At 53.1% G+C, this 12,913-nt stretch overlaps 1 protein-coding gene across 2 annotated transcripts in view; it reads left to right on the forward strand.

Moving 5' to 3' along the window:
- The window catches only part of WASF2 (WASP family member 2), a 68,803-nt gene extending 63,870 nt beyond the window's left edge, over positions 1 to 4,933 (forward strand). For both annotated transcript variants that reach the window (XM_045545821.1, XM_045545822.1), the window contains one exon: positions 944 to 4,933. In XM_045545821.1, the coding sequence (XP_045401777.1) occupies positions 944 to 1,101 (158 nt within the window). In that variant the 3' untranslated portion in view covers positions 1,102 to 4,933. The remainder of the gene's footprint in view (positions 1 to 943) is intronic.
- Positions 4,934 to 12,913: the final 7,980 nt, after the last annotated feature.

Raw genomic sequence — 12,913 nt, forward strand, 5'->3', positions numbered from 1 at the left:
TTAAAATTTTACATAATTTAGTACTTTTCAAGTTCCCAGTAAAACATAAAAACTTCAGAACTCTTCATATCCACTTACTTTCTTTTACTTTATGTGTAATTACTGTCACGAATTTTAATTGTATAAATAGTATAAGCTACATAAGATAGAATAGTACTGTTATATATAGTCAATATTTGAATTCTTTCCACCTTGGTTTAAAGTAAAGGATTCTTAACCTGAACCTTGAACTCCTTGGAAATGTATGCTTTAGGTGTGTTTGCATGTATTTTTTTTCTTGGGAAAGGATTCCTATTTTTTTTATCAGGTTCTCAAAAGAGTCTGTGCCTCAAAAAAACAAGAATCACTGTCCCAGCAGGTCCTTGTTCAGCTGGACTCAGCCACCCCTGACCTCCTCCAGTGCTCTGCCATTCACATCCTCCCTCCCTCTGCCCTCTTTCTCCCCTTCCTTTCCTTTCTCTCCCCATCTTCCTCCCCCTCATCATCTCATCCTCCTGGAGCATTTATTCTCTCTCTGTCAGGCCAGGTCTGGGCCCAAAGGGTTATAGTGGTTTGTTATTTTAATCCTCAAGGAACTTCCAGTCTAGAGGAGAAAATCTGGGGCAGCTGAGCCCCATTAGAATCGACGGAATTGGGCAGACTGAGGACCTGCTAGATGGGGTGTGGTGGCTGCTCCCCAGTCAAAGTACCATCCTCACCATAACCTGGGGAGGACAGCAGACTTCCTTTCAGGCACACCTGTAGCACCAGGGCCACCATTTCATAAAACTCCTTTACTGCTTCTCCTGCCAACCCTTTTCCCTCTTTGCTTCCAAAGGATCCTTCTTTTTCTCTGTCCTTTCCAGTATACCTCCCACCAGTGGCTACTCCCCCTTACCCAGTCCTGAATGGATTCTGAGGCTAAAGACACACCTTCCTCACCCTTCTCTCCCTCTGCCACCAGGCTTTCAGCTGCGCAGGGTTGAGGAACAGCAGGAGCAAGAGAAGCGGGATGTCGTGGGCAATGATGTGGCCACCATCTTGTCACGTCGCATTGCTGTTGAGTACAGCGACTCAGAAGATGACTCCTCTGAGTTTGATGAGGACGACTGGTCGGATTAACACTTTCTGCCGCTGCCCACCTTCTTTTTCTTTCCTTTCTACCTGCCTTCTTTGATGCCTACCCCAACAGTCCCATAAGGGAGGAAAAAAAGAATTTCAAGGGGCCAAAGCCTTCCCTGAAGCAACCAAAGATATATCCAAGTGCTTCCTCCAAATCAACATGTATTTCCTCTTCCCATTGTCAGGCCCTGTGGGGCTCCAGAGGTTCAGTAGCCGGGATGTTCCCTCTTCCCTTCAAGTGACTGTTGTGTATTGAAAGGAAGGAAAAACCCCAAAGCAGATCCCTTTGATTGAGTTTCAATTGGAGATGGTGCCTTCCCCTAGGAGCCATATTCAGGTGTGGTCTCCTTCCAAAATCCCTGCCCTCAGCCACTTCAATTAATGTCAGCCATCTCCTGGTCCTAAAGCAGCAAGAGTGGCCTGTGTGGACACAGCAGAAGGCAGAGCAGGCTGGAGGCCCTAATCAACAGGGTGGGGCTGCCTTGTGCTGAGTGATCTCTGTGCCAGGGATGCCCTTTATTCCAGGAGGCAAAAAGCCTCTAAAGAGTGTCTCGCCCCTTCTGCCCAGAAATGCTGCCTTTCTGAAGGCTGAGCTTGTTGCCTCCCTCTCAGGCTCCCTCATGGTGAATGTGGCGTTCAGGTGTCCCTGAAATGCCCCTCCCTCACCCCTAGGTGCCTTCAGGCAGCACAGCCGTTTTAACCTCCAATATCCATGACCAAACTACCCCTGACACACAGGGCCCGGGGCCTCTGCTGGCTGTCAGGAGCAAAGCTTAGAGACTTGGAATGCAGGACTGCAAGGAGGGTGGAACTCCTTGGGTCCTACCCTCTTAAGAATGCCGAGACCTAGAGGTGGGAAGTGACTTGCTCGAGGTCACACAGTTGGATAGTGACAGAGCTAGAGCCCAGAGTTCCTGATTCCAAGTCACCTGTGCTTTCTGGGACCAAGTAATGGGCACCTGCTGGGGTCTGGGCAGAGCTGTTTTGGCTCTATGCTACTCCAGACTTCACCATAGGTGGGGGCCCCAGTAGGAGGCCTTGGGCCTTTGCCAGCCTGTCAGTGCTGCTTGACCCTCCTCCCCTCTCTCAGAATTCTTTGGTTGCACCTTCCCTATCACCAGCCAACCACATGGCCTTGGGAGCTGCCCTTCTGGGAGACCATAAGTAGTGAGAGAAGGAAGGGGGTAGGCAGCTTTGACAGGTGCTGTTTTCAATTCCTCTGCAACTCCTCCCCCTTTTATTTCCCCAATTTAAGCATAGGTTCTGCCAACTGTGGAAACTTCAGTCCCTCAGGCTGGCAGCTGTGCAGGTACCTGCCTGGGGGGGCCTGGCAGCCGTGAAGCAGGCTGAAAGGCAGAGGGACTCCGGGTCCTGTTTCCAGCTTCCCCCACACCCTGCACTGCACATGGTGATGTTCCTTCTGTTCCTCCCCCCTTTTTCCCAGAGCTAATACACAGGTGCTATTATTCAGAAAAAAAACTGGTCAGCTCTGGCCAACAGTGAGGTTTCTTCTCTTCTGCCCTAACTATTGTGTAGCCTCTCATGCTGAAATCGGCTTCTCCTGGCTTCTCTGGCTTTCAGAGCCCTGAAACAAAGAGAAACAGGATCTGTCTCTACCCAGCACAGCAAATGGTTGTAGTAATTGCCAAAGCCCTCGTAAACCCCTCCGGCTTGAGGAGAATGTGTATAATCATGGGTACTGCCTCTGTGCCCTTGCTGAATGCTTCCCCTCTGCCTTCTTTCCCGGATCTCAGGACATGGGGACTAAGCCTGCTGCAGCTGCTCCCAAGCGTGCCCTCTCCCCCTCTCCAAAGATCAGGTGTCTTTGGCACAGGACTTGGCACCTAGCTCCATACCAAGACACCAAGCTATGTGGGCCCCCCGCCTTGTCTCCCACCCCCCACTTTGGAAGCTGTAGGAGTGTAGGTGCTTTCATCAGAACCCTAAAATGGCCGTTGAAGGTGCCTGGGCTGCAACCCAGCGGTGGCTGGAGAGGCAGGCAGAGGGCAGTGGTTCTCCCAAATAGGAGTCCTGGGGCCTGGCCAGGCCAGGGTTTGGGCCTAATGGCTTTGACTAAATTACCCCCATCCTCCTCCTTTCCGGAAAAGGGGGAGCCAGAGCCGCTCACTATCATTCTGCTCTGACCTTGAAGGGGGTGGTATTGGCCTGGCTTCTGGAATGGACAGAGTCCACCGTGGAAAGGGCTGGGGGCAGGAGGAGGTGGGGAGGGGCACTGCCTGCGGAAGGTAGGATTAGATCATTAGCTCAGTGACCTCCTAGGGTTTCGATGTGCTGTGTTCTCATCCTACAGCTGGTTTGGTAATGATCTGCAAGTCCCGGAGAGCAACAGCACAGCTCTGCCTGACGCTCTCATTAAAATCTATGCAGCCAAGCTCGGCGCTTTGTAGCAGCCGGCCTTGCGAAGCCTCCTCAGCTCTGGGGGCTGGGGACCCAGTCAGCCGAGAGGCCCTCTGGGCTCTATTTATGCATATGTGCACCAAAAAAAAAATTGCTTCCTTAAACCTAGAGCCCTTTAAGATGATAAAGGACCCAGTGCAGGTAATCATGTGTTCTGGAATCCTGTAATTGTAGAATGCAAAGTTTAGTGATTATTTAAACTGGGCTGAGGGTGGTAAGAGTATTGGAACAATGGCCTGTAAGGACTCTTAAGAAGCAATGAAACCAAGGAGGCTCCTTCCTTCCTAGTTTGCCCAGCCCAGGGGACCTGCCCCCATTCCTGTGGCCCAGGGGCCCAGCTTCCAGTCGGCAGTGTCAGAAGTGACTTGTGGCTTTGCCTTGGTCGTGAGATGGGTACATTCCAAATGTGGGGGTGGGGAGGATCAGCGAGCCCTAGGAGGCTCAGAGCAGCCGCCCAAGCTCTAGCTTCTCCAATGGAAGCTGGAGCGCCCTCAGAAATGACCCTGGCCAATGTCACCGCAGAGCCAAGGCGGTACTGTCAGGGTTAATGTGAAATCTCTTCCCGTGGCGCCGATCCTCCGACTCTGCCGCGCCAGCTTGGACAGATTGAGGTCTCTGTGGCTTTGGTGACCCTGCTTAAGCATTCCCACCGTGTCCCAGCTCTGCTCTAGGACTGCCTCCCGCTGCAGCCCTCACCTGACCTCAGGGCCTGGGGAGGAAGGCAGTGCTGCAAGACCAGGGGGCTTTGCTCATGAGAGATGTCAGGCTTCCTGGGGGGCGTCAGGCTTTGAGCTCTGCTGGGGTCCCGCCAACCTGGGACCAGGTGTTGCACAGAGATGTGCCTCATTCTGTGCCTCCTGCCACGTTCACTTTAATAGTGCCTCAGTGAGGGCTAGGGAACAATTTTTGTTATTGTATTAACTTTATTCAGTTAATTCAGTTGAGAAACTAACCAATTTTTACATTCTGTCTAGAATGATGTACATGTAGGAGAGTAAGCCGTAATGTTCCCAAAGTGCCTTGTCTTCTCTAAAAGAAATATATTTATAAGGACATATTCCAGTGGGTTCTTGGGTGTGTTTACCACATCAAGATTTTAGGGAGTGGGTGTGTATGTAGTGGGGATACAGTCTGAGAACAGGAGCTGAAGAGATCTGAGTGGTGGGGTTAAGCCAAACCCCTAAACTGACCCTTTCCTCTTCTGCCCTTCTCTCAGACCCTTAGAGGACATCCAGTTTTTTAAAGCCCTGTGGCTCCAAGCCTGGCCTCATTTGCTCACCTGCCAGGCTCTTGTGTGTAACATTTGTACCCCAGTGACCATGATGTTTCCATGTAACTGTTTTATGTATACACATGAATACTTAAATGCCAACATTTTAAATAATTTGATAAAGTCTCTGTAGCCACTCAGTCACCTCAGGTGTGTGTGTTGTTTCTGTAAGGGGGAGAAGAGATTAGAAGGGGCAACAGTGACAGCCACAGGTGGTGACCAGAGCTCGGGAGGGGGCTCCGGTGTGGGCCTGAGGCCAGAAGGCTTTGGGTGTGGCTGGTGCCCCAGTGCAGTGGGTGGAGAGGCTGCGGACCATTTTGGCTTAGGAGGAGACCCGAGCTGGGAGACCTACAGACCCAGCCCCCGACACCGACACCGTGAGGAAGGGGCTGCGCTGGTGCCCGGGAGACGGAGACGCACTGCTGGCAACTCCTCGTGTCAGGCAGGAAAGGAGCGCGGGCTGAATGCTGATGCTGCCACCCAACATCTGGCCGGCATCTTGTCTGCCTCTCAGACCCAAGCAACTTACCTTAAATAGAACGATTTACAATGGAATCCGATAAAAGGTTTAGGCTGCCGCACGCCCCCTCTCCTGCCTGGGGAAGGCCAGGGGGCTGGGTTTATATTTTGACCCAAAAAAATGACCTACCCAGGAAGCAACGGTTGTTCCGAGCACAGCTGCTGCGGGTAACTGTCCCTGGGGGTAATTTATGAGCAGACACCCGGTTCCGGGCCCAGCAGACGCAGTGGGGTGGCCCCAGGGAGAGGGGCGGGAGCAGGGTTGGTGACTCTGCGGGTCACGCCTGCTGTTCAGAAAGAGAGTCACCCACTGGCGTCCCAGGAGAGGGGGCAGAAGTTTTGAATTGTCAGCAACTGCTGCGCCAGCCGCTCTGAGCTCATCGCTGGAGGAGGGGGTGCAGGGGAGGGGGCTGCGGAGCCGGCTCGCCCCTGCGGAGCCCTCCACTCCACCCACCTGCTCCTGCTCGGGCCTGTGTTTAGTCAGCACTTGGCTTCCTGAGGCCTGACTGACAGGCAGCCAGACACCCGCCCTGGCAGAAGACAAAATGGTGGTGTCGGGAGCCGCCCTTGCTAGGCAATTGGAGGGAAGGAATGCAGTTCGGGAAGCAAGAGGCCTGAGCTTGAATACTGGCTCGCCACTCGGGAGCTGTGACCCTGTGCGAGTTGCTTCACCTCTTTGGGCTGATCTGAGAGGAACAAGCATTTATCGAGCGCCCACTACCTGCCAACGACTGCATATATTTTATTCCAATCTTGAGACGCAGGGGTCCCCTATTCTACATATAAGAAAAACAGATTCACAGAGGTGAAGGGAGTTGCCAAAGATCACACAGCTGGCCAGAAACAGCCACGGCTCAAACACAGGGCTCAAGCCAGAGCCCATGCTCTGTCCACCGCACAATTTAAACGGCTAAAGAATCTCTTCATCTAGAATCAGTCTGTAGTGTTGTAGGGAGCATGTTAAAGGTTTCGATTCTTATCTGCCCCTCCCCCTGGTGTCCAGTTTTACAGGTGCAATAACAGGTTAGGGTTATTTTTGCTCTTGCTTTGAAATCAAGCGAGCATGACTGAGGGCCCAGCTACCCTAGACCCTTAGAGCAGGAAGTACCCTGCGCAGCTACCTGGGAACAGAGTGGGTTCCCTAGGCATGGGTGGGAGCTTCACACAGACACACACTAACATACGTTTATGTGTACTCAGACACGTATACATGCAAGGAGACGCGTGTAAGTGGGCACACGAGAACCCAGGCCCAGGGACACATGCACGCATTGTGCACAGACCCATGCCCTTGTTTGCACAAGGACACAAATCAGCATACCGTTGCAGAAACCCACACAATCCCAGGCAAACCTCACACAAAGTCCTCAGGAGCCACCCGCTCTACTCACTGCCTCTGCCAGTTCCTCACTGCCCCCTCCTGGCTGCCCAGTGGCCAGGGCAACCTGGCACCATTTCCCGGAAGTTCTGCTCTGGGGTGGTTGTCAGCTAGTTCCCTCCTAGATCCACCAATCTGGGAGCAGTTTCAGGTGCCCCCCCTGGACTGCCCCTCAGCCTCAGGAGGTGTGGGTGCCTGGGGGGCACTCTTGAAGATTGAGGACATTAAAAAAGCCTTTAATATCCAAAGGAATCTTTCATGGTAGAATTGTCCCTTGGTGATAGGAGGGCAGGTAATACTTAGGGCAAAGGGTCCTGCGTAGCCACACTCCCTGCCCTTGCCCAAGCAACTGCGTACGCATGTCCACAGTGCACACGTGAGTTCACGCTCTGCATACACCATGAAAGAGGATCAGACTCCTGGCTGAGAAGTCAGAGATCCGGTCTTCTAGCTCCCACTTGGTGCTGCCTCTCTGGGCCTCAGCTTCCTTGCCCATTCAACAAAGAGTTGCCTGTGATGCTGTATCCGGCCCCCTACTCTGGCGTCCGACCGTATTGGGCACTGACACTGCTCCCGGAGTGTGTGCCTGAGTAAAGCATGAACCATAATCATGCACCTATGTACTCCTCCGGACAGTCTTGGAAGGATTACCAACACAAACCTTTTATTCCTATTTTACAGATGAGGAAACAAGGCACAGAGAGGCACAGCAACTTGCCCAAAGTCACACAGCAGGCTGGCAGCAGACATAGAAATAGAAACCCTCTAGTTTCCAATGCCTGTCTGCCTACAAGAGAGCAGAGCACCTGTGGGCTCGGGCCCTAGCCAAGAGGACTGGAACTGCAAAGGCTAAAAGCCAGAGGCTCTGTCCTTTTGTCTGGGAGCCCTGACAGGGTCCCTGTGGCTGTCTGAATGCTTGGAGGGGAACTAGAGGAGGTCCCAGTTTTAGGCATTTAGCATGGAGGCTGGGAAAAGGCAACTGGGAACTTGGGTGGGTTCCACTGCTCCCTGCCCCCACCAGTAGACTGAACAAACCTCAAGCTTCTTTTTATGTAAAGCCAGAGGCAGGCTAAGGAAAGAGGGTTCTTCCCAGCCTGTGGCCAGTTGGTTGCTTGTTCATCGAGGAATATACACACATGCATGCATGTCGGGACTCCATGTGTGTATACTCACATGTGGATTTATGTTGGTGCATGCCTACATGTACACTTAGGCTATTCCTAGGCATGTATAATATGTAAGTTTGTGTGTTTGAAAACCCATATACACATAACTGCATTTTTGTCTTTAGTTGAGGCATATTTATGTGTATTTGGATGTGCATATATAAATGGTGCCTGCATATATGGCAGGTGACTTTATGTACATGTAAAATTTTGCTTGCATGCATCCTTGGTATGTTCATGAGTATATTTAGGTATGTGCAAATGTTCACATGCATTGGTGTATAGAGTGGGGTAGAACATGTCTACACACACCACTGGTGTGTGTAAATGTGCATGCAGGGGTGGCTTCATGTGACTGTGTACACATGAATCATAGGAGTGCCCTCCCAAAAGGGTATGACACCAGTGTTGCACCCAGTCCTGGTATAGGAGGTGCCCTGCCTGGCTCCAGCCAGGCTCTGACTGGGCTTGCAGCACCCCCACCCTCACCCCCCACGTGCACACTATTCCCCAGACCCATCCTGCTTGGCCAATTTGCAGCCTCTCGCTCCCAGCTCCTGAGAAGGCCTGCAGCAAAGTCAAGGGGCTGGTGGCCAATTAGCGAGAGGGTTAATCAGGGATCTGGGGACCCCCGGGGGGGCGGGAAGCTGAAGGCAGGCATTAGGGTTGGCAGGAGCATGAGCTGCCTGTCGTGAAGCTGAGGGGGGGGGGGCGGGGCTGAGCCAGCCTGTTGGTGCTGGAACCGAGGGTCAGCCCATGAATTCATGATTGCTGTGCACTGACAGCAGCTGGGAGCATGTGCGGGTGTGTATGCTGTGTGTGAAAGGGTGTACACATGCATTCAAGTCCTTGAATGTGGTTCTGCATGCAATGTGCATACGTGACTATGGATACCATCTGTATGCACACATGCAGTTGTGTCTGTATATATGTGGGTGTGCAATAGTGTGCAATAGTGTGCAAATGGTTTGGGGTATGCAAGCATGCCTAGACCTGTGTGCATATATGTGTATACAGGGTAAGTCTGTGTCTGTGTATATAAACATGTGTGCAAGGGCATGTACATACATTCAAGTGTGTGCTCCAGCATGCAAACGTGCACATAAAGTTGACCTAGTACTGTGCAATTATGTATTTGTGTGCACAAGTGTGTGTACATTAGTGTGCAGATGTGGCTGGGTATACATGCATGTCTGCATGTGTGTGCATGTATATGTGTGTTCTCTGAACAGCCAGAGGCCTGGACATGTGTGCCTGCGTGTGTCTGCATGCATGCAGGTCTCTGCACAGAAGGAGCTGGGGGATGCGGGGCTGGCGGTTTCCAGACTCCAGCAGGGAATCTGACAGCCGAGCCTTGCCACAGCCCCCGGCCCCGGGAGCCTGTTTTCCAGCCTGCGGAAGCCGTGAGCCCGTGAACTCATCTTATATTAATAGCTACTGTCTCCTCACTTATTGCAAGGAGAGGCCAACATGGCCCCCGCTGGTGCTCAGCACTCAGGGCTGCCCCCCTCACCACACAAGGCCAAGGGAGAGGGGAGGACAGAGGGCCCCACCCTCATCCCAGGCCCTCCCCCTGCAGGAAGGTGGGGCTTTGGGCCCCAGCCCTGCCTGCCCAGCCCACCCTCCGGCGCCCCTGTAGCCGGCAACCGGGTACAGGGGTTGAAAAGCAGAGGCAGGGAGCCTGGGAGGCTCAGCTACCCGTCCCCACACGTGTGCGCACACACGAGCACACTCACGCACACACACGCACGTGTGTGCTGAGCAGCCCCGGGCTGAGCGCCAGAGGTGTCTGAGTCTGAGTCTGAGGCTGGAAGAGATAGGAGGCTTTGCTCTGAGGGCGGAGGATGGTCCTGCCCTCATGCGCCCTCAGTCTGAGGCAAAAGACATGACCTGCTCTGAGCCTCAGCCTAAGGGGGGAGACAGAGCCGGCTCTCAGGAGTTCCCAGTCCCCGTGGGGAGACGTGACCTTGTACTCAGGAGCCCCCAGTTCTGAGGAGAAAGAAAGAGATCTGCTTTCAGGAGCCTGCAGCTGGGACGCAGCCCTGTCTGCATGGTCGCCCCCCCCCCCGCCCCCGACTCCCCGACCCGGTCGAGGAAGACAAGACTTCTCTGTAAGTGTTCACTGGGGGAACTGTGGTGAGGTGTCCACACGAGTCCCGTCTTCGCAGCCACAGGAGGGCTCGGCCAGGGAGGCTTCCTGGAGGCCCTGAGCTGTGTCTGCAGAATCTCGTGGGGAGGGAAAACCCAACCAGCCCCACCACACACAGGCTCCCAGCTAAGGGACAGATTCAGACACCCCTCAGGGTGGGCCCAGGACCCAAGGCAGAGAGCCCAGATGCAGGCTCCCAGAAATGCCTCAGATCCACCCCACTACCACCCCCAGACAGACAGGAAGCCATCAGCATGGGGGCCCAACCCAGGCCCTCCCAGACACGGGATGACAAGCGGTAGGTCCCTGCTTGGACCCTGGAACGGGAAGCTGGGCTAGGGGAGCACAGAGCTGAGCCCCACCCAGTGTGGGATGGGCACCTGGCCCCTCTCCTGGACCTCGGTGGGGGCTTCTCAGGAGCATGGGAGAGGCAGCAAGGAGACCTTCCCTACATCACGCCTCCAAAGGTTGGGGTATAACCTGGAGACCCCCACTTTTCCCCCAGCCTGGGGACAGGCCCTCCTGCCCGTTTCCTCGATTGCTTTTTCTGGGCTATTCCTGAAACCCACTCCCTCAACCAGGAAAGAAACAGATTTTGAGTCAGATAGACCTGGGTTCAAATCCCAGCTCAATTCCTTACTAACTGTGTGACTTTGGGCAAATCCAATGTCATCTTTCAGGGAGGCCATTCTTGGGCACCTTCATTTAAAAATTACATACTCTCGGCTGGGCACAGTGGCTCACGCCTGTAATCCTAGCACTCTGGGAGGCCGAGGCGGGTGGATCCTTTGAGCTCAGGAGTTCTGAGACCAGCCTGAGCAAGAGCGAGACCCCGTCTCTACTAAAAATAGAAAGAAATTATATGGACAACTAAAAATATATATAGAAAAAATCAGCCGGGCATAGTGGCGCATGCCTGTAGTCCCAGCTACCTGGGAGGCTGAGGCAGAAGGATCGCTTAAGCCCAGGAGTTTGAGGTTGCTGTGAGCTAGGCTGACGCCATGGCACTCTAGCCTGGGCAACAGAGTGAGACTCTGTCTCAAAAAAAAAAAAAAAAAATTACATATTCCCTGTCCTTCTCCTACTTTATTTTTCTCTGAGGATCTATAGCTATCTAACATTACATTTTTACAAAAATTTTTCTGTTCATTACTATTCCCCCAGCTAGAATGTAAGCTGTCCATGAGGACAGCAGTGAATAAATGAAGGCCCGCTACTCTCAAACCCTCAACCTCCTCTCTTGTAAAATGGGGACAACGTCACCTATCTGATGGAGCCACAGTGATGGCATGAAACATTTGGCTCAAAGCTTGGTGTAGGGGAGGTGCTTACTGAGTGGGGGGTCTTTTCCAGGGACCCTTCAGGACGGTGGAGAGAGAGGAGAGGATAAGGCTCAGCCTGACCTGGTGTGGCCTCCCCCACTTGGCGCCTGGGCCTGTTGGCTTGTCCACCCACCTTGGACTTTTGGGGAGGATCTTGAACACCAGGCAAAAAGACTCTGGCCAGGGAAATGGAGAAAGACCTGTATCCAAGCCTGGCTCAGCTGTGTGAGTTTGAGCAAATGGCTGTTCGTCTTTAAGCCTCAGTGTCCCCATCTGTATGACAGAGGGGTGGGCAAGAAATGCTCTGAGGGCCCCACCTCCAGGCTTTGCCCACCTGTAAGGCCTGGGAGGCTGGGAGGCTTGGCTAATCAGAGCTTCCTCTTCAGCCACACCCCAGACCTGCTCCTGCCCTTGCCTGATGAACACCCCTTTCCAGGGTCCACCTCCTCTTCCGAAACACCCAGATTCAGGGCCCTGCACACATATGTTCCCACCTGCACACACTTATAGTCACTTACCTTTGCATGGAAAAGAAACTCTTCCAGCTCCAGAATAACCAGACCCTATCTGACTACCTCCCAAATGTGGGCCACTGGCCCTAACAATGAACTCCAACATAAATCAGGGACCAGAATGTCCTAAGTCCCAGGCTTGGGAAGGAAGGAAATGAGAGGCCATTTCTCAGTAGACAGAGCACAGATTCTGGAAACACATGTTCCCGGTTGGGCCAGTCACTGACCTCCCTCAGCCTCAGTTTCCTTATTTGTAAAATGGAGAACATACTACCAGCACCATGGGATGCTTGTTAGGCATAAGTGAAGGAGCATATGTAGTACACTTAGCCTAGCCTAGCCTACTGTGTGCCTGGCACTCAGTAAGCACCCACTATTAGAAAGGGCGGCCGGGCGTGGTGGCTCACGCCTGTAATCCTAGCACTCTGGGAGGCCAAGGCGGGAGGATTGCTTGAGCTCAGGAGTTCAAGACCAGCCTGAGCAAGGGTGAGACCACATGTCTGCTAAAAATAGAAAGAAATTAGCCAAACAACTAAAAAGAGAAAAAATTAGCCGGGCATGGTGGCGCATGCCTGTAGCCCCAGCTATTCGGGAGGCTGAGGCAGGAGGATCGCTTGAGCCCAGGAATTTGAGGTTGCTGTGAGCTAGGCTGATGCCACAACACTCTAGCCCAGGCAAGAGAGTGAGACTCTGTCTAAAAAATAAAAAAAAAGAAAAAAAAGAAAGAAAAAGAAAGGGCTGTTATTGTTAAGGAAACTAACATGCTTTGAGCATATTCACCACGCCAAAGCCCCAAACTGGCTAATGTGGGCAGGATGTAGGCATCCTCAACCCAGGATGGGCCCAGCACCCTGGTTCCTATCCCCAGGGGGAGGTGAGGTCCTTGCCAGGCAACGCCCAAGTCTGAGCAGAGGAGCACTGACATCCTGGGGAGTTACCTTCCTACCACACTCCACCCTGGGTATCCAGCCCCTGGATCTCCCAACAGGCCCCCCAGGTCTTGCCTGACCCTCTCATTCCAGGTTATCCCCCATCATACCCCCCTCCGCACCCTCCACACGCACATGTGGAAACATAC

The sequence above is a fragment of the Lemur catta genome, chromosome 3 (genome assembly GCF_020740605.2).
Source record: "Lemur catta isolate mLemCat1 chromosome 3, mLemCat1.pri, whole genome shotgun sequence".
Taxonomy (NCBI): domain Eukaryota; kingdom Metazoa; phylum Chordata; class Mammalia; order Primates; family Lemuridae; genus Lemur; species Lemur catta.